The sequence below is a fragment of the Mus musculus genome, chromosome 2, assembly GCF_000001635.26.
Source record: "Mus musculus strain C57BL/6J chromosome 2, GRCm38.p6 C57BL/6J".
NCBI classification, from domain to species: Eukaryota; Metazoa; Chordata; class Mammalia; order Rodentia; family Muridae; genus Mus; species Mus musculus.
The window spans coordinates 10,055,799-10,080,537 of NC_000068.7; the positions used below are offsets into that span (position 1 = coordinate 10,055,799).

At 43.8% G+C, this 24,739-nt stretch overlaps 1 protein-coding gene and 1 non-coding gene across 4 annotated transcripts; both read right to left on the reverse strand.

The window, feature by feature from the left end:
- Positions 1-231: 231 nt before the first annotated feature.
- On the reverse strand, positions 232-24,712 carry Atp5c1 (ATP synthase, H+ transporting, mitochondrial F1 complex, gamma polypeptide 1). Of its 3 annotated transcripts, none has more exons than NM_020615.4 (10): positions 24,550-24,712; positions 13,895-13,929; positions 12,812-12,943; positions 8,309-8,513; positions 7,645-7,788; positions 7,488-7,552; positions 3,703-3,858; positions 3,198-3,294; positions 972-1,008; positions 232-363 (listed from the first exon to the last, which is right to left on the reverse strand). In NM_020615.4, exons 1-9 carry the CDS (start codon positions 24,603-24,605, stop codon positions 1,002-1,004), a joined length of 897 nt encoding a protein of 298 aa, NP_065640.2. In that variant the 5' UTR covers positions 24,606-24,712; the 3' UTR covers positions 232-363; positions 972-1,001. The 3 variants fall into 3 exon arrangements, with proteins under 3 accessions (NP_065640.2, NP_001106209.1, NP_001361570.1); NM_001112738.1 differs by having other exon boundaries at positions 23,915-24,712; NM_001374641.1 differs by lacking the exon at positions 972-1,008 and having other exon boundaries at positions 24,550-24,634.
- Positions 19,855-19,982, reverse strand: Gm23608. Its single transcript, XR_003954216.1, has one exon. It is a non-coding gene; the product is annotated as a small nucleolar RNA SNORA17 (small nucleolar RNA).
- Positions 24,713-24,739: the final 27 nt, after the last annotated feature.

Genomic DNA, 24,739 nt, shown 5'->3' on the forward strand with positions numbered 1-24,739 from the left:
AGTTTATTCGAATGGCATCTTCCCAGCAAGTCATTAAGACTGCCTGGGAAACTGACCTGCAGGCATGCCTGCCCTGGACCCAGAGCTCTAGACCACGGATGGTTGGCAGAGAACTGTAAGTCAGACCTGACGCGACCTTCTGCTGAAGAGCTTCAGCAGTGCAACGTTACTATTTAAAACCGTTTAGTATTATCTCCTTCTGAAAGTTACAATTATTAATAATGAGACTGATTTTCTCATTGTAAGTTGTTTATTGTAAGATAATTTACAAACATCCTGCTGTCTTTGTAACTCAGTGGACCAAGTTTCTTCTGACAAAGACAGCAATCAGTTAAAATCAGCCTGCGCATTCTTCTTCTTTACCTGAAAAACAGTATAGAAGAACAGGAGTCAAATAGGATGTCTTATGGAAAAATATCCCATTCTTAAGTGGGGCACAGAGAACTGCAGTTATACACAAGATGCAGGTGGTTCTCCAGTTCTGGTCTGGGACTCTCTGGGACTTGTGAGGGCAAGCGAGTTTCATAATAATGCTGTCCCGTGTCATTCCTACTCAGAAGGAAATGACTGTGTCTCCAGGGGCTTCAGACAGCAGCAGAGCGGAGAGGACTCTCCTGTGAGCCAGACATCAGGAGTCAGGACCATAGGCCCGAGAACCATGAAGCCACACTTAACTCTCTACAGTGATTCAGGTCTCTATGCCTAAATGTATTTCCTTATACCTACACCCTCCAGAACACCAAGGCTAGTTCACTAGCAGCACCCACATTGAACTCTCTGCCTATTATCTGGTACTGCCCAAACACACCCACAAGTTGGCTGCACTATAAATCAGCCTACCCAGCTAGCCCGACTTAGGGAAGCAGCTTTATTAATGCAAACTAGTAATGCTAACTAGGAACTGCTAACTTTGGTAATACCTGGCTACACTTCTTTGTTGAGGACTTAGGGAAAGAGTGTGTGAACTTTACCTCTTGTCTGAGGATGCAACTTGATTTTCATTAATCCCTGGTTATTATATTAGGAAAAACAAGAGCACAAAACAAGCAGGTTAGGAAGCAATCCACACTAGTTAACTACAGGCCATGCTTGTGCATATTACCCTAAACATACAATGCAAATAGTTACAATCTTTAACAACCACTCAATATAAAATGCCATAGAGTGCAATGTAGTTAGAAACAATAAAAAAATGTTCATACAAATAGGCAAGACAACATGTAATAATTTTATATCTTTAAAAAAATAACATACAGTTGAAAAGACCAAGCTGACAATATAAATATGATTTATCATTCTTTTACTTTTAACACTAAAAGCCAGTGTTTGTATTAAAATCTGAACAAAAAATTCCTTATAGGTTACAGAGCATGCAAACCCATTAATAAACGTGAACCCGTGTTGAGACTCAATCCCCCTCTTCTTAATTTGCTAACGTAAGTGAAGTTTCTCACACCCCTACGCAAGAAAAAAGGCCCAGTCCTAAGCTACAGAATTTAGATCCTCACAGTTTATACCCACTATCTCCCATTTTAGAAGCAAAAAAAGAACTCAGTGTTCTCTGGTTATCATACTACTCTCAGATTTTGAGAAGTCAGCTCTTTACCTCAAACCATGTCACACTTAACATTCAAAGATATGCCAGCTTGGCACTTGGCCATAAGTCATAATGACTTAATCCTAGTATTAGTCTCATGTCACAGGAGACAAAGTCCCAGGAACTAGACAGAGTACCTAACCATGTTTATAACCCCAACATCAAGGCAGCTGTGATGCTAACAGGGTAGTGATGGCCAGACTGGGAGATGGGCAGTCCTATGTTCAGAAAGCAAGAGTTTAGGACCAGGATGCTCACCCAGGAGAAAACAAGGCTCTAACTTTTATCATTGTCCATTGACTCAATCCGTTTTAGACTCTGCCCCCTCCAAGGCTTAAGGACAGCGAAGCCAGATGCTAAGAAACCTCACTTCAGTTAGGTTTTTGGGGAAGAAAGATTCCTCCTGCCCAACCAAGGAAGGTGAAGAATTGTCAGATGAAGACTGAACAGAGCAATCAATCAGAGAAGAAGGAAGAATGGAAGCCCGGGCAAAACCCTCTTAGAAATCAGAAACAGCCTGATGTGTTTAAAGACCTGGGAAGGTCCAGGTAGCCGAGGTCCAAGGAAGTGACTAAAATATTATATGAGAAAGATTGCTGATGGCCAGAGAGTACAGGATCACATACAACAAAGTAGAGTATTTTGCAGGCTGCTTCTGTAAAAAGCCAGCAAGGAAGCATTTTAGGCCTTGGGGGCTATATATACACTTTTTTATAACCCTTTACAATATGACCTTGGACCACAGTTTCTCAGTAATCTCCGTAATTCTGCACTGTCAGAGACAGTAAATTCTCTGAAAACAAACACTGCCTCCACTCCATCTTGAGGATCTGGCATCTACAAATCACATCTTTTGCCAGGCCAGCCTTGATGCCAGCTACTGAGGAGATAGAGAGGGAAGCTTGAGCCTTTGAGTTTGGGAATAGCTTAGGTAACACAGCAAACCCTTTTACATTTAGAAATGGGAGGAAAAAGGAAAGATTAAAGGGGGATCTAGAAGATAAAACTCAGAGAACTTGGTGACCAGTCAGGAGGAGAAAGCCTTAGCAAGCCAAAAGCATTTACTACATTTCCTCTGTCATTACAACCCTGTGCCCGGTAGACTGCACATGGTTGATGGCCACTTTAATCTTTCAACAATCCAGAAATTTTCTGGAGGAAAACAGTATGCTATTTTATGGTACCAATGAAGAATAGTAACTTAAAATTTTCATCATTCACTAATTAAGAGAATTAGAATCAAACCTAAAACTAGTTTTGTAACTCATAAAGTTTGGCTTATAATAAATACTACTGAGTTCCAAAAACAGACTTTCCAAACTGATACTGAATTATTCACAACTTTCTTCCGAATTCTTTAGGAAAGTCAACTGCACACAAAGGTATCTCTCAAGATGGGAAATTAGACTTTAACATTTCAGCTCAAACAGTAAGAATTAAGCAGAGACGCCCTTTCCATTGGGATTTGATGGAAGGACACAAGATGCTGCAGCCAGTCTTCTTGGTTGTAATAGAACAGAAACACTCAAGCAACCAGAGACTCCCTGACCCACATGCAGAGAAAACAAAACCTTCTGTAAGCACCAGCTACATTACTCACAGAGCAGCAGCCCCAGAGATGATTTCAATCAACTCCTTTGTGATGACAGCCTGGCGGGTGCGGTTGAAAGTCAAGGTCAATTTGTCAATCATATCAGCTGCAAACAAAAGGGATAGATAACAAAATAAAGGTTCGAAAACAGCAATTTCTACTTAATTAAAGTAATTAAGAGTTGAATTAAATTCTGCTGCAATTTGGATCCCCAAACGGCCTCTAGGGTTGGTAAGACTTTTATCTAGTTATTTTTCACAAACTACTTTCATGGTGCTTGCAAATCCTCTACCTATCAAGTAAGATGGACACCTCAACAAAACAAAATATTCTTTTAACATTTTTGGCACTACTCTGAGCAAAGCTCACACACACACGCACACACAGGTTCTCGTTCTCTCTCTCTCTCTCTCTCTCTCTCTCTCTCTCTCTCTCTCTCTCTCTCTCTCTCTCTCTCTCTCTCTCTCGTGCAGTTATCCTCTAAGTGCTCCTGTTTCTAGTTTCCTGGGCTTACAAGCGTTCTTGCTGGCGTTGTCCATGGCGGTCATCCTGGCACTCTGCTCACTGGTGGTGGACTCCTTCAGGGAGTAGTAGATGAGGTTGGCCAGATTGTACTCCTGGTAATTCTGCAGCACATCAGCATCAATGTCATCATAGATGCTCATGGTCTCTGTTAAAACAAGCCAAGAGTTTCCTTGAGGAATGAAGACCCAGTCATCAGAAATAGCTTATGAATAAAAATTTCTATCAATTATACAAATCATCTTGAGGTAAATGAATCTGTTCTAATAATAATTCTATTTCCATAGTATATTATCAGCAAAATATGTGTCAACAGGCTTTTTACCTCAGAGATAACTTTAAAATTAAGAAGCTGGCATTTAAAATAAGCACTAAATTTCAAAGTTACGGGGTTGGGAAGTTAGCTCAATAAGAAGTGTTGCCTAGCCAGTACAAGGCCCTTGGTTCAATTCTCAGCTATAGGAATAGGGTGTAGGGGCTTAGGTTTCACGGTTGTAAAGCCCTCTGAATAGCAGCTAGCCAAGCGTTTGTCACATATACATTATTCAGTAATATTTTTAACTAAAAAAAAAAACAAAAAACCAAAGACTGAATCTATTAGTGTTATACAAATCCACTAAATGATTAGTTATTATAGAAATATTAATGTCAGTCTGATAGACATGAGGACTGAGACTGACACAAGGTAGAAACTGACATGAGTTTTGGATTCCATATAGACATTTGCCAGATATTTCAAATTCATTCACAACTTCTGAAATAGTATTGTGCGGCACCAATCTCAGGCGGTATTAACTCCTATTTTATGTATTATTGAAAAACATCACGACCCCCAAATACCCTAAAACCAAAACCTCACTGTGATGGTTTGTAAATGCTTAGGCCAGGGAGTGGTACCAGAGGTGTGGCCTTGTTGGAGTAGCAATGTCACGGTGGGCATGGGCTTTAATGCCCTACTCCTAGCTGCCTGAAAGTGAGTATTCTGCTAGCAGCCTTCAGATGAAGATGTAGAACTCTCAGCTCCTCCCTCCTGCACCATGCCTGCCTGGATGCTACCATTCTCCTGTCTTGATGATAATGGACTGATAATGGATGTTGTCCTTATAGGAATTGTCTTGGTCCTGGTGTCTATTCACAGCAGTAAAACCCAAACTAAGACAGAAGCTGGTGTCAGGGACTGAGGTATTGCTGTGATAGGCCTTTTTTTTGGAAGAATGTGGATTTTGAGACTGGACTTGGAAAGCAGTGGAATGCTTTACAAGGGGCTTAATGAGCCATCCTAGTAGGAAGACTTTGTTGCTGAGAGAGATCTGAGCTGTGCAGACCTGTGGAGAATTTCAATAGGACTAGAGACGGCTTTTTTGTGGTATTTTGAGTAAGAATATGGCTACTTGCCCATGCCAGAAGAGTCTGTCTGAGGTTAAGGGGAAGAAACTCAGATTAATTGCATTGACAAAGGACGTCTCAGAAACACCCATCTTAGACTTTGTTCTCTGGTTAAGTCTCATGAAGAGCAATTCAAACAAGTGTAGCAAACTGAAAAGGGAAAAATATAAAATATATGGTTCAAGTATTAAGGGGGCTCCAGGAAGTGAAATGAAGCTGAATCCTGTGTTCAAGGAGATAACAAATTAAGGGAGTGGGACTTTGGGGAACAACCCTACCCAGATGAGTTTAGATCCAGGCATGGTGGTGCAGACCTTTCATCCCAGGAGACAAAGCCAAGCAGATCTCTGAGTTCTAGGCCAGCCTGGGACAGCAAGTTCTAGGTGAAGAAAAGCTTAAATCCAGGCATGGTGATATACACCTTTAATCCCAGGAGACAGGTGTCCTGGGATTTCTACAAAGCAAGATCCAGGACAGCCAAGCTTAGGTAGTGAAGGAATTGGAAAACAACAACTGGTGATAATGTAATAGAACAAGGGGTCTATGTTCCAGGCCCAGCAAGCAGCAGAACTCAGCAGGTTCAGTCATGTGGCTCTGGCTTTAGAGACAAGAGGAGAAAGAGATTACTAGGACAACTGATGCTGGTTAGCTGAAGCTAAGCACAAAGAAGCTGTGTTCCAGAGATACCTAAGGCTGTACCTCCTGCAGCGGCTGGACTTAATGTGTAAGAGTCACCCAGATGGTACTAGTTTTGAAGGCATGAAGGGGTCATGTAGAGCAGCTGAGGCTCGGCACTGTGAGAGGCTGACTTATTCAGGGTTTCTATTCCTGCATAACCACCATGACCAAGAAGCAAGTTGGGGAGGAAAGGGTTTATTCAGCTTACACTTCTATACTGCTGTTCATCACCAAGGAAGTCAGGACTAGAACTCAAGCAGGTCAGAAAGCAGGAGCTGATGCAGAGCCATGGAGGGATGTTCTTTACTGGCTTGCTTCCCCTGGCTTGCTCAGCCTGCTCTCTTATAGAACCCAAGACTACCAGCCCAGGGATGGTCCCACCCACAAGGGGCCTTTCCCCCTTGATCACTAATTGAGAAAATGCCTTACAGTTGTATCTAATGTAGGCATTTCCTTAACTGAAACTCCTTTCTCTGTGGTAACTCCAGCTGTGTCAAGCTGACACAAAACTAGCCAGTACAGAGGCCATGGAAGGCCATTGGGTATTTGGGGGATTTGAAGCTTGGCACTATGAAGAGAGCCTATTGGTGAAGCCTAGTTGCAGCAGAAGACCCCAGTGTATTGGAGATGCCAGTACCATGAGATGACCACCAAGAGCAGCAGCAGCAGTGGAGTGGATCAACCTGAGCTTAGAGTGCTACAGAGGGCAGAGCTGCAGAAGTGACTCCAGCCATACCTCACATTGCCTTGGAGACCCCAAGATGTTTGAGATGCCAGAGCCATGGGCTATCTGCTGAGAAAAGCTGCTAAAAGGGACTGGAACTCCTCCCAGGAGAAATAAGTTTGTTGCAGTCAACAAAGATGAAAAAGGAGTTGGAGATCTGAAGACAGCTTTGACATCAGACCTGGAGATGCAGACTTTAGAGTTTGCCAAGCTGGTTTCCTGTCATGATTTGGGGATTACAGTTAAGTGATTGAATCTCAAAAGAGACCTTGAACTTTGACCTTTTAATATTGTTAGACTGCTATAGACTATGGGGACTCTGGAAGTTGGATTAAATGTATTTTTTATTATGCTATGTTTAGGTATGGCCCCCGTAGACTGATATGTTTGAACAAGCCTATGGGGGTAGGGAGTGGCACTACTAGGAGGTGTGGCCTTGTTGAGTAGGTGTATCATTGTGGATGTGGGCTTTAATACCCTAGTCCTAGCTGCCTGGAAGTAGCAGCATTCAGGTGAAGGACTGTATATTTGGAGACCAGTCTGGGCTAAAACAATAAGTACCCATGTCTAAGGGGGTAGGTTGGGGGTAGGGGGTATGCAATTATACACAACCTCCCAAAGTAAACAAATGTAAAACTCCACAGATGAAATACAATACACAAGAGGAAGATACTTCTGCAGTATGTTGTCACTGAGCAAAGTTGACTGTCCAATAATAAGTTGGTAGAGTTCAGTGGGCCATAAAAATTAGTTTTTGTGAGCATTTGAAATCTCCATCTTCAACATCTGATTACACAGCAGTTGTTTGCAAACATCATCAAGCCAATTTTTAGCAAGGCTTTTCAGTCACTGAAAACAGGAGAGTGCTTAATGGCATTGACTCCACTTCAGACATTGACAATAACACAGCAACCCAACAAGCACTGGCTTTCCTCAGTGTACTGAGGTCTCCTGACACACACCACACCTGCCGTGTGAAAGTGGCTTACCAGCAGTCGCAATGGTATTCAGAGAGAAGATGGGCTTCTCTTCTGTCTTGTAGGAGATAACAGACCTGAAATGACAGATGCACGTGTGAATAGCAAAGTAATTTCTAAACTAAGGAGAGATTCATATCAAAGAGCTTGGAATTCTACATGTTCTTACTTGAACTGATTAAAAATGATAGAGCCTTCATCAAATTCATATCCAGAATTTAACAACTCAAGGGCAATGACTGATGCATCTCCAAAAGTAGGAGGCTTCCGTCCCACATCTTTGAATGACACCAAAAACTGATCAGAATGAGTCCTGGAGATTACATAAAGTAGGTTAATGAGACACTGTGCTGTAAGAAAATAGCAAAAGAAAAAAGTTATCATAGGTTTTTTTAGGGATGTTGGTGGTGGGTTGCCTTGAGTTAAGTTGTTCTACATATGACTATTCCTTTAAAGTCACCTGCAAAAAACTAAGAACTACAAGTCAGGCTGTCTTATATTCCTTCTGTCCAACCTTAATGGACTAACATTCCTTTCTAGTATTTCTAGGCTGTGACAACCCTGAGGAGTCCTTCTTTAGCGTAATGGCAATAGCTCTGGTAATCTTCATTGTATTCCACTCCTGGTATTAAAGAAGTGTACACACATGTACACACACAATGTAAACAGCAACACACAATCTATCTATCTATCTATCTATCTATCTATCTATCTATCTATCTATCTATCTATCTATCTACACTTCAATGTATCATGAAAACCTTTTCTCTATCAAAGTCTTCCATTCACTCATGTCTCCACTCTTCAGAACATGGAACACTTGTCTCATTTACCTATAAAGTATGCCCTTGATTTTTTCACCAACTCCAACAATCATAACTTCTTTCCCAGCTGCTGTGAGGGCAGCCACTTCATTCTTCATCTGTTTAGCCACTGAGGAGTGAATAGCACCACAAAGCCCTCTATCTGAGGACACACCAATAATGAGGTGCTTCTTCTTGTCCTCAGGTGCCTTAATATCAGCCTTCTCATACAGAGCTAGAAAACAAAATGAGAAGAGCATTGAAATAAAGTTTATAGTAAGTGAAGTAGTGACAGTCTCTAATTTCAAAGGGAATCAGTTAATTTCCACTCTGCATCTCATAGGTGGCTCCTGATGAGCATAACCCGGGGCATTTGTGTATTTATTCTAGTACAACCAGGAAGGTCACCACCAAGGTGCCTAACGATCAATTGGTGGCCAGTTTTTTTGTTTTGTTTTTTAAATATTGACTAAAATGCCTAGATACAACCAAAAGGAGAATAGAATACAAAAGCACCTGCTTAGCTAAACATCAGATTTCTATACAATGTAAATTCCCAGCACATAGCTAAAAAAATAAGCAAGTGTTGACTGAGCCACTCATGTAATCTGTACATCACTGAGCTCCTGTGTTATAAAATTGTTGATACTCAAGTTATGGGTGTGAATTTATTTTTGGCATTACTTTATCAACTTCCCTGGTCTGGTTTTCTAAGAGGTACAGGCAAAGAAGAAAATGAAGTCGGATTAAAGATACCTGGATCTTACAAAGTGAATTACCTGTGACAGAAAACAAGAAGTTGGGGCTGAAGAGCCATCAGACCCAAGGGTGGCTTGCAGTAGCTGCTGCTGCCCAGACTCTACATCTTCACAGCCACTACATGCACTCACCTGAAAACCGTTTCTGTTTTCATGATAGAGCAGGAATCTCACATTTTTATGCCTACTTGTCCCCTCCCCAAGCTGAAAGAACAGGAAACTACAAAGTCTACAGAGTATGGAGAACACAGACAGCTCTTAGATTTTATTACATCACAGCGTAAACTCCTGCCCCAGTTCTGAGTTTTAAATGAATGTCCATTTACTGTCTGGCTGTCTGTCAGTAGGACTCTTCAGCTTAAACACTTCAGAAGCTGCCAGGAGCTTCTGTCCTGACTCCTCCATTACATAAACCTGTCAGGTCTCGGGCCATTTCGCCCACAGTAAATGAGTTTGTGGTTGGAGACATGGAGGAAGGATTCCTCATTAGCAAGAAAGGTAACCATTAAGTGACTCCCCTTTTCAGACAAATAAGCTCGAGATTTGAAAAGAACTACTTTCTTTCCGAACATTAACTTAGCTTCAATTTCTGACTGAGCAAACTAGGAAGTAAGTGTTCACACTGTAGGGAGCCAAAGGTGTCGCTCAAATGCTCAAGAGTAGTGTAAGGCCCTGGGTTCCACCCTGTACAGATTATTCAGTGCCCACTATGGCACACTTTATGCAAGTTAGGTGTCCAAGCCTTCACTGGCTGAAGTAGCTCACTAGCTGTAAATAAAGTACTTTAAAAATAAGCCATTCATCTGAGTTCTGGGCTCTATTTTTTTCTTCATGTAAAATGTCCTTTGGAAGGATGAAGTGTATGCTAAAAAAGACATGGAGGAATGGAAGAGAACTTATCCCAAAGGCAATCCACATCTAATGCATACATGCTATTGTATATACAGATCATGCTCATTTGGAAAGTGAAATTTCAGTTGAAGTTAACGCTTCTGAATCTGTGGCAATCCTTGTCTGTCTGTCTGTCTGTCTTCATGTGCCTGTATGTATTTGTGTCTGTGTACGTACACATGTGAGGCTGGCCTCGGATCCAGAAGGGATAATGGGTCTTCTGGAAACGCAGGAGTTCTTGCCACCTCTCCAGTCTCTCCATCTTTTTTACTCTCATTCCCTTCTATGTTTAGCAAGTGTTTATTGTCCTAGGTGTTGGGCCTACAGGAAAGATGTTTCTATTCTAGCACAGTCATTCAAATAATAAAACAAACAAGGACACAATGGGTCAAGTTATAATTGTTAGGTTAAAAAGAACCCTGCCCCCACAGGAGTGGGGAGGAGATGGCCCAGTTGGTAAGTGCTTGCCCCACAGCCATGAGGACTTAAGCTTAAGGAATGTACCCATGGAAACAGCAGAAATGTTGGTGCACGTCTGTACTCCAGTGCTGGGATGCAGACAAATGGCTGGATCCCTCTCCCCAGCCCTGGGCTCACGGGCTAGTCAGACTAGTCAAAACTGCAAGTTCCAGCTTCAGTGAAAGAGCCTGACTCAAGAAACAAGGTAGAGATGCAGCTGAGGAAGACATCTGCGGTCCTCCTCTGGCTTCGACACACACAAAGTATCCACACAGTTATCCACATCTCCGACTCAATGGTAGAGTAGCGACAAGAGTCTGGAAGACAGCACACAGACCCTGTTTGTACAGCCCAAGATACTACTATAAAATCTTGTCCCAGCATTCATGACAGTGCCTCAGTTCATAAATCAATAGCTAGTCACAAGAAGAAACATGGACCCTGAGCAATCTCATAGCAGTTAGATACAAGGTCATCAAACAGCCTGTAATTGGATCTTCTTGTGTCTGTCTTGTGACTGTCAGAATGCCCTTTATACTTAAATGACCTTGAGATTGGAGAAGGATGGTTCTTGCCACATCAAAAGCTGAAGCACAGCCTGGGAAGATGGCTCAATAGTAAAGAGCACCCATTGCTCTGACCCAGGACCCCCCCCCCCAGTATTATTTACTTTTCTTACATAACTCCACCTTGGCTCTTACCTTTGAAATATGCAGCCTACCTCAAAAACATTTCTTCAAAATCCACAATAAAAAAGCCACTGTTCTACTGCCCTCATGGGCAGCCCACTCCAATCTTGGGACAGTGTGCTTTGCTAAATAAACTGTTGTCTATATTTTCTGTCTCTTCATTAAATTCTTTTCTTCAAGATGAAAAAACTGAGAACCCTATCATAATGACATGAGGAATAAAGTATAGGAAGTGACATGGAAAGATACTGGGGTGGGAGTGAAAGACAGCAGCAGTGTGAGCAGGGAGGTGCCATAGGAACAGAACTGCAGAGAGGCTTGAGGGCCACTGGCCACTACACTAACTGTAATGAGAGTTGCAGGGACAGAATGAAGTCATTCACAGGTAATCACTGCAGCCTGGGGTGAGAGAACACTATAGAAGAAGAGCAGAAGCAAGGTACCAGCTAGAAGGCTGTGAAGGGCAGAGCAAATGGGCACCCTGCTAACCTGCTATGATCTCCTTCCCGTTCAAATCTGCCATCTCACACTTTCCATAGAAAGTTAAGGATTCTTTGAGGGGCCCAGGGGACACAGCTTAATCAAGTATAAGACAGCATGATACTGCAAGAATTTGGATAATGTGATTGCAGTTAAGATGGGACGTTTCCTACCTCTTTAATTTTGCTCACCTCTAAGACAAATAATCAAATCAATACAAAATCATCTAAAGACAAAATCTAAGTTCTTGCCACTTTTCTCTGCAGGAAAAGCAATCAAGAACAGATTATATACATTTGAGTCCTTGGCTGGTGTGCTTTCCCTCCCGCCACTGTCCTCACCCTGCTATCATAATACGGCACCCACGGTTATGAACAGGATGACTGCCATTTCCCAGTCTGTCAGTGTAGTAACTCAGGAAAGGTTCTGGGCTATTTCAAGTTAACAGTCATAGACAATGCTAGTACACAGGCTTTGTAGCAAAACATAGAGGGCTCTTGTTCATGCATGTGACCATGTCCCTAGACTCTGGCGTGCAGAAATGACATGTGCATATAAATTCACATGCATGAGACCATGATGCCAGGGATCCTAGGTGGTCTCTGTGGATACAAAAGGAACCAACTTGAGGAAAGGTTTATTTTACACTTCCAAGCAACAATTCATCACCTGGAGGGGGAGGGGTACTGTAGGCTCTGCCTCAGTTACCTAGCAACAACCACATAACTGCTCTCTCTCCATCTATTCTATTCTATTCTATTCTATTCTATTCTATTCTATTCTATTCTATTCTATTCTATTCTCTCTCCCTTGCCCCACCTTTCCCTCCTCACCAATAAACTCTGTATTATGCCTGTCTCATGGCTTGATTCCCCAGAGGGATGCCTGTGTATGAGCCTGCCCAGGCACCTCCCTTCCACCACACCAACATTGCCGTCCATCATTTTATAAAACACAACACAGGGAGCCATGGCAGGGACCTGGAGGCAAGAACTAAAACAGAAGCCATGGAGGTTCATTGCTTCCAGGCTGTCTCTGCTCACTTTTTCTACAGCTCAGGTCTGCCTGCACAGGGCTGGCCCAGCCTACTTAACAGTCAGGAAGATGTCACACACACACATGCCCACAGGCTAGCCTTAAGGGGACAATCCCTTAGCTGGGATTCCTTCTGTTGAAAGAAGACAGAACTAGCCAGCACAGAACCCCGTGGGCATGTCGTCTCTGCCCGGCAGGCGAGCGAACGCCCCCTAACTCACCCAAAGAACCTGTCCCATACACTCGGGCAGGCTTCAGCTCCCGCTCAGCCCGGGCATACTTTGCAGCTGCCACCATCTTCATAGACTTGGTAATTTTCTGGATGTTTTTGATGGACTTCAGTCTCCTGGTAACTAAAATATTGAAGTGTCGTGTTAGACAAAGGAGGCACCAGTACAACAACAACAACATCATCGTCATTACCATCTGTGAATTCAGGGGTTCTACTCAAGTGCCAAGCAGAATAATTAGTACTTAGCCTTCGATGGCAAGCAGCTAGCTCTTACCTAATCTAAATGCACAAACTAGTCAGTAGCCATCAAGAAGCAAGACTTGCTACTTAGGACATGGCATGATCATTACATACATGTATGATATTGAATTGGACAACAATGGCCTTACCTACTTCATACCACTATTTTTAGTTGTTTTAATACAAACACACTGAAATCACTAGTTACATTATTGTGCAGACAATACAGACCAACATTCTTTTGTGTCATCTCATATGGTCTTTCTTTTTTCTTTCTTTTTTTTTTCGAGACAGGGTTTCTCTGTATCGCCCTGGCTGTCCTGGAACTCATTCTGTAGACCAGGCTGGCCTAGAACTCAGAAATCCGCCTGCCTCTGCCTCCCAAGTGCTGGGATTAATGGCGTGCGCCACCACACCCAGCTCATATGGTCTTTAAAACAAAAAACAAAAAACAAAAAACAAAACCCCAATATACATAATCTAAACTAATTTGTCAACTCTTAAAAAGACACTAACATAGCATATACGCATATGTATATAATATTAACTATGTATATATGTATGTATGTTCACACACATATTATATATACACAGTTATTTTGCATGCGTGCACGTGTGGGCCAGTACCACAGTGTGGATATGAAGATCAAAGGACAACTTACAGGAGTTGGCTCTTTCCAATGAGGCCCCTCCTTAAGCTTTGTGGCTAGAACCTTTATCTGCTACACTGTATTGCCTGCCCAACTAGCATACTTTAAATAGAAATAAAATTATTTCTATTGGCCAAACTTTAGTTTGTCTTAATTTGCATATATAGAGACAACATACTTACTATCTTTCAGAGTTGCCATGTTTCGAACTTGGATCCTGAGGATAAAGAATTAAAAAAACACTTAAGTTCTTTTGTTCTACAGCAGCTTTGCTACACAAGCGTCATCAGTTAATGCTTACTTTAATACACTACATAGGCACATTACCGCCTAAAGGACTGGACTCAGTGTCTGTGAACAGACATCTTGGCACATTCGCGCTCTAGCATGAACAGCAAACCCTAAAGCACTGACCACGACAGCTTTCCCCGACACTAGATTTCTACTTCCACAGCAGTAAAGTCTTCCCCTTTGTTAGGCTGTCTAATTACACTTAAAATCCAGGACTGATATTCAACCCCACTCCTATGATGCAATTAAAAAGTATACTCAAGCCAAGCCAGACAAAGTAACCCACGCCTTTAATCCCAGCACTGAGGCAGACACAGGTGGATCTCTGGGAGTTCAAGGTCAGCCTCGTCTATAGAGTGAGTTCAGGGACAGCCAGAGCTACATAGTGAGATCCTGTCTTCAAAACACGACAAAACCAACAACAAAAATTCCACTCAACACTTTCACACTGGAGTGACCCCAAGTATTTATTTTAACTTGGAGACCAGAGGACAATTTTTTCTTATCAATAAACATTTCCTAAAGCTTTTACATTTGGGGCTAGTGAACAAATGTCCTTCGAACATTATTTCAGACAAGATTCACAAAAACTCAATTTGCAGAAATGTAATCAAATATTTGTCACCTTTAAAATTAGAGTGCTGGGGCTGGAGAGATGGCTCAGTGGTTAAGAGCACTGACTGCTCTTCTGAAGGTCCTGAGTTCAAATCCCAGCAACCACATGGTGGCTCACAACCATCTGTAATGAGATCTGACGCCCTCTTCTGGTGTGTCTGAAGACAGCTATAGTGTACTAATATATAATAAATAAATCTCTTCCCAATGTTATTTTTAAAAATAAATAAATAAATAAAATTAGAGTGCTAATACGTAAAAGTAAGAATGATTAGACTTAAAGGAAATGTCCCATAAACTGAGATCTCAATCCTAGGAGGAAAGACAGCATGTTACTAACCATTACTTCTAACGAGCATGGTAGTGCACGCCTTTAATCCCAGCACTCAGGAGGCAGAGGCAGGTAGATATACCTGAGTTGGGGACCAGCCTGTTCTACAAAGCAAGTTCCAGGACAGTCAGGTTACACAGAGAAACCTTGTCTTGAAAAACCGAAAAGAAAACCAAAACAAAACATTTTAATCTTTGGATTAATACATGCTACTAATATCAGGAGTCAAAGCTATGCTAAAAATCAGCTTATCTGTGCAGAGAGGATCCAAGAAGGGCATCTTCAGAATACACTTCTGAAGGACAAAGTCTTGTTAGGGAGCAGTAAAATAAAGTCATGGGGAAGTGAGGGCCACAGGCTGTGCTAGAATATTAAGTGTTTAATATCTTAAATAATTTTTCTTATAGATGGCCTAGGAGTTTTACATACACACACGCACACACACACACAGCATGAAAACAATGGGAGTTACTTGGAGCAAAGGCGGTGATGGGCAGTGCGGAACGATGACGAAGACCCATCAAAATGCTACCACAGAATCCACTTCTAGTGCACGACCTAAAACCATTTCTAGAACCCAGTAAGTTTAAGAGCAGGCTCCAGGCCTTCAGTGTTCCAACAGCTATAGCTGGGGTGCTCCTGTCATGTTTCTGTCCAAGCGGATGGTTTAGACCACTCTCAATAAAGCCTTCTTGTTTCCATTAAAGTTTTTTCTTTCTTTTAAATTAGGTTTTAGGAAAAATATGATAGCTTTCTACCATTATAGGAGTGGGCAGAGAACCACAATGCAAAGCTATACACTACATGGACTCCACCCTAACCTACACATCTGGTAGAATTTGTTCCAAACTTGACTTTTTGGAGCTTGTATTAATTATACACATTAACAGGTTTCATTATGACATTTACATACATGTATGTAATGAATTTTCATCACCATAAATCCCATCTCGTTCCTCTCTCCCACTTCCTCTTCCCAATCAATCGTCCTTCTACTCCATGTCTTTTTTCCTACCCTCAGCCCTGGTCCCTTTTCTGGTGAACCAATGAGTTTAATTAGGGCTCCTTACCGGAGTAGGAATAAGGGGCTATTTAGAGGAGCAAGAGCAACTTACAAGTGCCCGCACCACTGAAAAAAATGTCTCTTCCTCCCTCAGCAACCCTTAACTGCCAGAGCCTCAGGAAGGGGTGGACCCGAGAGCTCCTCCCACCTAGCAACTGTTAACTGCCAATAAAGTCTCACCCAGACTCCTCTCTCCTCCATGATGAAGCGCTCAGTGTCTGCAGGTCATCACAACTGTGCACAAAAGGATGCCACCCACAGCCATGCAATGCCAGAAGGCTGGGTTCTACAACACGCCACCTGATGGTTCTGACACGTTCTATCTGTTGGGGACGACCCCTGAGCTTTGGAGGGAGTAATACAGATACCCCATCTAGAGCTGAGCATCTACAGTCATGTCTTCTGAGCACCCTCACGAGCTGTATGAATCTCTGCTAAAGGCTGACGGCACTCATCTGTAGGCATAAATATAAGTATTTAGGAGGCAGTTTGGTAGGAACAGCACACCCGTTTAGCAAGGCAATAGTAGCAGCTGTCCAACTAAAGCTTATTCCCAGGTTTACAGTACCAGAGGTGAAGCCCCTGCCATACAATAAGAATAAAAAACAATCAGAAAGTAGATGGTTAAGGAAAATGTTTATAAGCCCACAAATTGGATTTCAGATGGCAGTCCACAGCAAGCAAGGAGGCTGGGATGGACTCTGGCATGTGGTGTAGGCAAAGCACACAGGAGACTACCCAAGACCACATACTTAGAAAAGGAAGCAGGGAGGGCTCTACGTAAGGATTTCCGTGGACCCTGGAGGAAAAGGTAAGCTCTCGCTCGGGAGGATCTGATTTTTGAGTAAAACATAGTTAGAAAGACTAGAGGCTAACTGCCAATGTCTAGTGCAAACAAGAGCAGTTCTGAGAGTCTAGGTACAAATTAGAAAACCAGAGAGAGATAGCAGTTGATTCAAAAAACTAAAACCAACTAAAGCAAAGCACATCCAGTAACAGTAGGTAAAAGTAGAGGGAAGCTTTCCAATTTTACAAAGAAAGTATTAACCTAGCACTGGAACTACGTAAATGCACAAATAAAAACACAGACACTAACACCTCTCATGAACTCAGGCACAAAAATAGTTTAAAAATTCTGCCCCATGACCAGGTGGGGAGTCTTTCAGTGTGTGATGCTAACCGGCCAAAGAGGGACCCCATCAATGCAGGGTCATCAAACACAATCTAACACTACTTCACAACAGCCTTGGAAAACCAGGGAGGAAACTTCCTTAGGCAAAGCCTATAACTTTATGGTGAGAAACTATAAGCTTTCCCCCCAAATCTGGGAACAACCTAAGAAGTACCTCCAAGCCTAAGGACAGCTAAGGCAGCAAGTTAAAAAAAAAGAACGGAAAAGAAAAACTCATAGATGCTCATAGATGGCACAACTGTCTATTTAGAAATTCCTGAAGAATCTGGAGTGGAAAAACAAACCTTTGTCGTTATAGAGATGGCTGGGGGTGGGGGGGTAAGAGAAATTGCTATGTAAGAATAAGGACCTGACTCATGAGGCTGCTACCCTACACAAAGAACTACAGGCCACTGAGTAACCTGGGAGCCCAAGAGGCAGCCCCAAGGAAGAACACACCATCTGGTTATCCAGTGCCAAACGGTCATCCCCAAAAACATACATACAAATAACAGTAGATAAACTCAACAAGCTCTTTGTATGACTGTGTGTGTATACTGTAGGGTAAAAGGGTCAGGGGAAGAACACCAGGCCTAAGGCCAGGGCCAAGAAACAGTATCCCACCAAGCCTCACCAGGAAAGCTCCACCCCTCCCCACCCCCAAGAAACCCTACATAAAGCCTACCTTCTATTTAGTTGTTGCTCCTTGCCAGAGCAGAGGTAGCCTCACTCCTGGGTTTTGCCCTTCCAGTAAATCTCTTGTGTGAGGTTTGTTGTGTGGTGTGACTTTTTAAAAAATATCATTTTACACTTTTTATTAGTTCTTTGTGAACTTCGCATCATATACCCCAAGTCCACTCATTTCCCCCTTGCCTCTTACCTTCCTTCCAACTCCCCAGTCAGAAATGGAAGCTGTAATGTGTAACACACGGTGTGATACATTACAGTAAACCCTTTTGTTTGTTCTTTGCTTTCAAATGAACATTGCAATGACTCATGGTCTAGTATGAGGCCCCGGGCTTCTGCTGTTCTTATCAATACTAGAACCTCACTGGGACTCCTCTTGGATTTTCAGTTGTCCTGTGTCAAAGAGATCTGAGTTTTGGATCTGTAGGACTGCCCCTTCATGTACCGCAGAAGGTCATTGATGGGTAGATGTTGGGCGGGCCACCTGAAAGCCATGCATGTAGGCCTGAGAGGTATCAGAGATGGTCAGTCCATCATGCTCTCATGCCCTTGGGACTGGCTTACCACAACCGCTGCAACCAGAGCCAGCTCTCCCACTCTCATAATCTGAGGCAGGATCAGAGGAGGGTGCCTCTCCTCCATCTGCACCACCTCCCAGCAGACAAGAAGCAACCCCCAAATCCATGACTAGCTCTAATATTCAACCTAGGCAAGGTACAGGGGCTGTTATCCTGTGCTGTAGCAGATTGGGGGGCGGGGCCAGCTCTCCTACCATAGGTAGCAAGGGGCGAGGGTGGGGGACATGTCACTATGGCAGACAAGAGGCAGGGCTGGCTCTCTTATTCTCATGACCCCAGGCCAGGTCTCCTGCCTGTAGGTGGTGAAGGGTGAGGACGTTCATCCATGCCACTCAGGGAGATGAGTGGTAGGACCCCTCTCTCATGCTCTCATCCTCGGGAGGCCAAGGCCAACTGTCAATCAAGCAGGCTGATCCAGACTTTGACCTTGCTGCCACTAACAAGGAGATTACCTAGGGTAGATTACCTTCTGACCTCGATGGCTCTATTTGCTCTTCTCCAAGACTCTGCTTCCTGCTGAAAGGTCCTTGAGACGTTTCGGAGACCCTACTGGCTGGCTCCAGGCACCAATAATGGGCTGGCGGGGGATGGGCTACCCTCTTTATAAGCACGAACTCTCAGTAAACTTTAGGGGTCTTAAACATAGCCTCCATTATTTCTCTCGTCATTCTCTCCCATACAGCTCCTGCCTCCCACTCAGGAACCCAGTTAGTGTGGCAACAGGCGGCTTACAACCAACCAGAAACCCTCAGTACTGCAGCTGGCTATGGGCAGTGTCAGCTCTCCCTCCGTGCCCAGGTGAGGGTGGGGTCAGTTCTGTACAGCCCTCAGCCAACAACATGTCTCCAGTGGCAGCCCAGACCAGGGACATCCACCTGGCCTTTGGTGACAACATATACCTGCTAGTGAAAGGACTCATCTGGGTCCATGTCAGCACAGACCAGAACCCCATCATGGTCCCAGGTGGCCTCACCAGCTATTCTCATCAGGCCATTCCTAACTACCTTCAGTCTCCAATTCTGCCTCTCATCACTGTACCTACATCCTTTTGTTTCTATTTCTGCTCCATTTCTCTCCCTCTTACTTGCTCATCTTAGTGGCTCCTGGGTCTCTTGAGTGGGTCTTGTCAGGAGTGATCTCGGGAGTTCTCCGCTCTGCCTGTGCACTATGGTGCCAACCTCAGGCTAGCGCTCTTTCCAGGCCCCATGGCCCTAGCCTGGTGGTCCACCCAAGCAAGTGTCCATCTGTCTAGGAGCCCTTCTAGTGTCCAGCTTGCTTCCCATCCTCAGAGCCTGTCCAGGCTTGCTTGGCAACAGACTAATTTGTCTCATTGTCTCAGGCTAGCTCTATGTCCAGGCCCTCTGCCACCTGACTAGTGGTGGGCTCAGGCTTGCTTTTCTTCAGAGAACATTAGACTACAAATCATTCAGATGTCCATAGTGCAGAACACTGAGCGTAGACATAGCCTCTCTCTTCTCAGCCACTTACAGACATGTGACACAGGAGCCACACCTGCAACGCCTCTAGGGGCAGGCAGTGCAACTTTTGTGTAGTCCTTGGCTTTTGATGGCCAGGATATGTCTTGGAGCAAAGCTGTAGCACTTTCACTGGGGAAACCTCCTCCTGCAGGAGACAAGCTACACCTGTATTGGGAAAAGCTTCCCCAGTAGGGGTGTGCGTGCGTGCATGCATGCATGCGTGCGTGCGTGCGTGCGTGCGTGCGTGCGTGCGTGCGTGCGTGCGTGCTTGCGTGCGTGCGTGCGTGTGTGTGTGTGTGTGTCTAACACTTCTGCGGTGTGTGTGTGTGTGTAACACTTCTGTGGGGAAGCCTTTCCCTTCAGCTCTACAACACTTACATATACAAATACATATATGCATTCAGCAACAACAACAAAAGTGAGGATTGGAGTTCGAATCCCTAATACCTACATAACAGATCAGGCAGGGGGAGTGTTAACAGGAGGATCATCGGGGCTTGGTGGCCACCAGCCCAGCTCCAGGTTCTGTGCAAGAACCTGTTTTAAGGCAACCAGGATGCCTGTTGTCCTCCTCCAACATAGAGTTAGTACACACCATACATACACACACACACACACACACACACACACACACGAAATAGTCATTTTAGCGAGGTAGCAGATAGGAGGTTAATGTACATAAAAGCTAATTGCTTTTATATATACCCTCAGCAACCACAGGGTTTAGTTTTAAGACCCTTTTTTTGGACACTAAACCCTTGGTGTTCAAGTCCCATATATGAAGTGGAATAATATGCTCAATCTTCAGTTGTAAAGTCACAAAAAAGGATGGACAATCATCCCAGCACAAACAGTTCCAGCATGAAGTTAAGAAGACAATTAAGAAGTTAAGAAATACATTTTACGTATATTTTTCAATAGAAAAGCACCCAAAATGGAAGTAGGTATGCATATAAGGCCTGCAATGAAGGAAGCCAAAATATTGAGGAATGAAATTAAATTTTTAAATAAATGAAGACTGCACAAATGAAGACTTCGCAGCTAAATGAAGATTCACAGCTACGGAAACACTGCCAAAACCCAATTCTCTTCAACTTGATATATGACTCAACACAATCCCAACCACAAGCTGCTGCGGCCAGGAGTAAACTATGCTAAAGTCTCTGTGGGAATGCACATGGTCCACAGTCATGAGCAAGAATGAAGAACAGAGGAGCGAAGCTCTGTCCGGAGACTGTAACATTGCAGTGGACAAGGAGCGGCCACTCAGACCGCCACACACAGACATTTGTCTAAACAATGAGCTCGGACCAAAGCTTCTGGAAGGCAAACACCACAGTAGAAAAAAAAAAAAAAATGAGGATGGATTTTATAAAATTAAAATCTTTGCAAAACATCTCTCTTGATAATACTTATACATAAAATATAAACCTCGTCAAAATTCTTTTAAAATTTTTGTTTAGCTGGATGAGAGTTTTTGCCTTAAGTTGTCAGTGTATCATGTCTGTGCAGCCCTTGCAGAGGGTAACAGAGGACATCAGAGCCTCTGGGACTGCAGTTACACACAGCTGTGAGCCATCATATTGCTGGGAAATTGAACCCGAGTCCTCGGGAAGAGCAGGTAGGCAGTGCTCGTAGCCCCGAGCCATCTCTCCAGCCTCTAAACTTTAAAAGCAAAACAAAACCAAAAACACTCTTGTATACAAGCCATGTGAGATGACAGGGCACAGTGTCAATGTCAAGAGGAGAACATGGTATCAAGCGGGGCAGGGGAATGGCTCTGAGTGGTGGGCACGGATATGAACTCTCCATACTTTATGTTCAATATCATACAATTCTAAAACTACGCTGGAAATGAGTTTTTCCTCTTAATTATAATTTTCAAATGCAGATTAGAGAATGATGGATCTTTGTATCTCAGTATTGCTGTTAGGCATTTAAAAATCTAAGAATAATATAATATAGCTTAAAACCAAAAACAGTTGTTTTAAAAGTCCCGTCTCTTGGCTTATAAATTGGGGTGTGCAACACTGGGGTACAGCCTTTGCCTGTCATGTTCAAACCCTGAGGTGAGTCTCTAGCACCAGAAAAAATTAAAAGCTAACCAAACAAACAAAAAAAAAAAACCCAAAATCAAACTTTTGATTTGCATAGGCATAGAGAAAGAAAAATAAGAAGAAATAGAGTATATAGAAAATACTAGGTTTGGTTGTAAAAATATAGAAAAGATCAAAGATGGAATATGTGACAAACTATTTCAGCATACCAGCTATTGGACACAGAGACCATTCTATTAATCCCTTCTAGAAATGGCACAACAAAGGCAACACCATTTGAGCTTTGTTTCTTTTTCTATTTTTTCCTTTCCTTAATGCTCCACATGTAGCTAGAAAACCTGGTTTTAGGCACAAGCTTCGCTTGGACTGACACAGGCTCCCATGGAACGTTATGCAGACGGTTCTGAGTTGCACACCCGCCCTCTAACTCTCCGTGCAGTGTATACTTTAAGAGCAGTTATGGTTCTCCTTCCTCTAGCTCAAGACAACTGTCTACACCACAGCTCCATCACTGAATGGCCATGAGGTACCTGACTGCTCACAAATGTTAAAAATATTATGGGGGAAATAGAAATATGGAGTACTGAGTCAAAGGCCAACTTTTAGAGGTTGGCTCTCTCCTTCAATTGCATGTCCAGGGAGCTAGAGCCAGACTCAGGATGGCAAGAGTGAACCTCTCGAGCCTTTAGGGCTAATTTACTTTAATGAACTCCACTCTGAGAAGCTACTGCACCATGTCCCGACTCATCCTCTGGAGGCTGGTACAGAAACCTGCCCTACCCACCATGCTGATGGAGAAGCAAGTGGACTGTGAGAAAGTATCAGCATCTTCTTTGATCATACAGTGTTATTTGAAGACTTCAAGTCGGTAGAGGAAGGAGTTAGACTTGATGCCTATGAACGAATCAGCAGTCTGGAAGGAATGCTGGGAGTGTGTGATGCTACATAGTGTAGAGTTAAGGAAAACACCCAACTAGCTAACTAGTGAACACCTAACCAGCTAATACCTAGCTAACTCTCAAGAAAACATTGGAAGCGTATCAAATTCTGACAGTGGCCTCACTACACTTGACAAAAGAATAGTCTTTTCACACATTGTATACACAAACACGGGAGACAGCTGATGTTTGCTGAGGACCACTGGATGCCAACAAAGACCCTTCACATCTTATCACCTAAGAAGTGCCAACTGGTGCAGGGCAGGCACTCCACAAATATCTACTGGCTGAAGGAGACACAACTGAGAATGCAACTGTTATTGACCTCCATATAAGTAACTCAAGCTGACTTCCAAGGTTAATCTAACAACATCTGAACGAACACACACACACACACACACACACACACACACACACATTCTCTGGAACTCCTTTTGCAGACTAGGCTGGCCCAGAACTCAGACACCCACCTGCCTCTGCATCCTGAGTTGCTGAGATCAAAGGTGTGCACCACCAACATTCTTCCAATACATAGTTCATATCTATCGTATTTAATTGCCTCACTACTTTGGAGTCTTAGCATATTGCTACAAATTCTTTGCTTAATGAAAGAACTATTTCAACTAGTTCTTGGCAGTTCTCTAACCTAGGTTACAAAACCCTAGTTCAGTGCTGGAGCGCCTTAATAATCCTCTGTACCATAAAAACAAGGAACCACTAAAACACTGTCCACAGTTAACAATCTCCTTAGCACCAGTTCTTCTAGCAGTCTAGCTTCAAAGTAGTTCATGTTATTATACAACGTCACCCATAAGTCACGTTTTACCTGACCTTCCCTGGGCATTCTAATATACAACTATTTTATTTTGCACAGAGGATTAGTATTTAAAGTCGCCCAACCTTATGGTATCCCTTTATCAAATGGAGGCTAACAAATGTAACTGTATTAAGGCCTCCTCCTCCTACCGAGGGACCTTGGGACAGTTTTATGACCTTGCAGAGATTGTACTTCAACACGAGGGCATGATGACAATGGCAATGTCTTTCTCTTCCTCATCGGCAGATTTTTTTAAACCCCTTTAGCACCAAGGCGACCAGCAGGTTCAGGCGGGGGCTGATTTTGAGTTCCTTCGTTTCTCCAGTACCCAGCAAAGAGTCGGATGGCTACACAGTGAATGCCTTACCAAAGAGCTCAAGCAAGCCATCACACCTTAAAGGGTCACGCTGCTCCCCCGTGCAGTGTTTCACAGGGCTTCAAAGCCAAAAGTTACAACCAAACGTTCCCCGGTCGCCCCTTCACCTTCAGGGCCTTTCTAAAGACTTTGCAAGCTGTGCTCCCGGGTACGGAGCGGAAGTACGGAGTTGATCGAAACCCAGATGGCTCCAAAGCTCAACCCGAATCCCGTCCGGGTCCCGAGGTCCCGGATGGCCGTTCCAGTCTCAGGGGATCAGACCGTGACCTTGTTCTCTTTGACCCCTACCAGGGGTCCGGCACGCAACCTTCCAGCTCTGCAGACATCCCCGCGGCCTGAGCTGGGGCCTTCTTCCGCCAGGAGTGAGCATGCAGCTCCATCCCTCCTGCCTCGCAGCAAGCCCGAGCCCCCGCATCCCTCCCGATGTGGTCCTACCATTGCGGCTGCACGGCGCAGGCCGACAGCCCGACAACGCTCGCCCGCGAGAACATGGTGGAGCCTTGAAGGTCGGGCAGACGGGACTCAGTGCGCGTGCGCGGGAGCTCAGGCGCCCCGGCCCGCTCCGCCTGCGTCCTCGGTCTCGCTAAATCTCGTGAGCGCCGAAGCCGCGAGTTCCCTGGCCCCA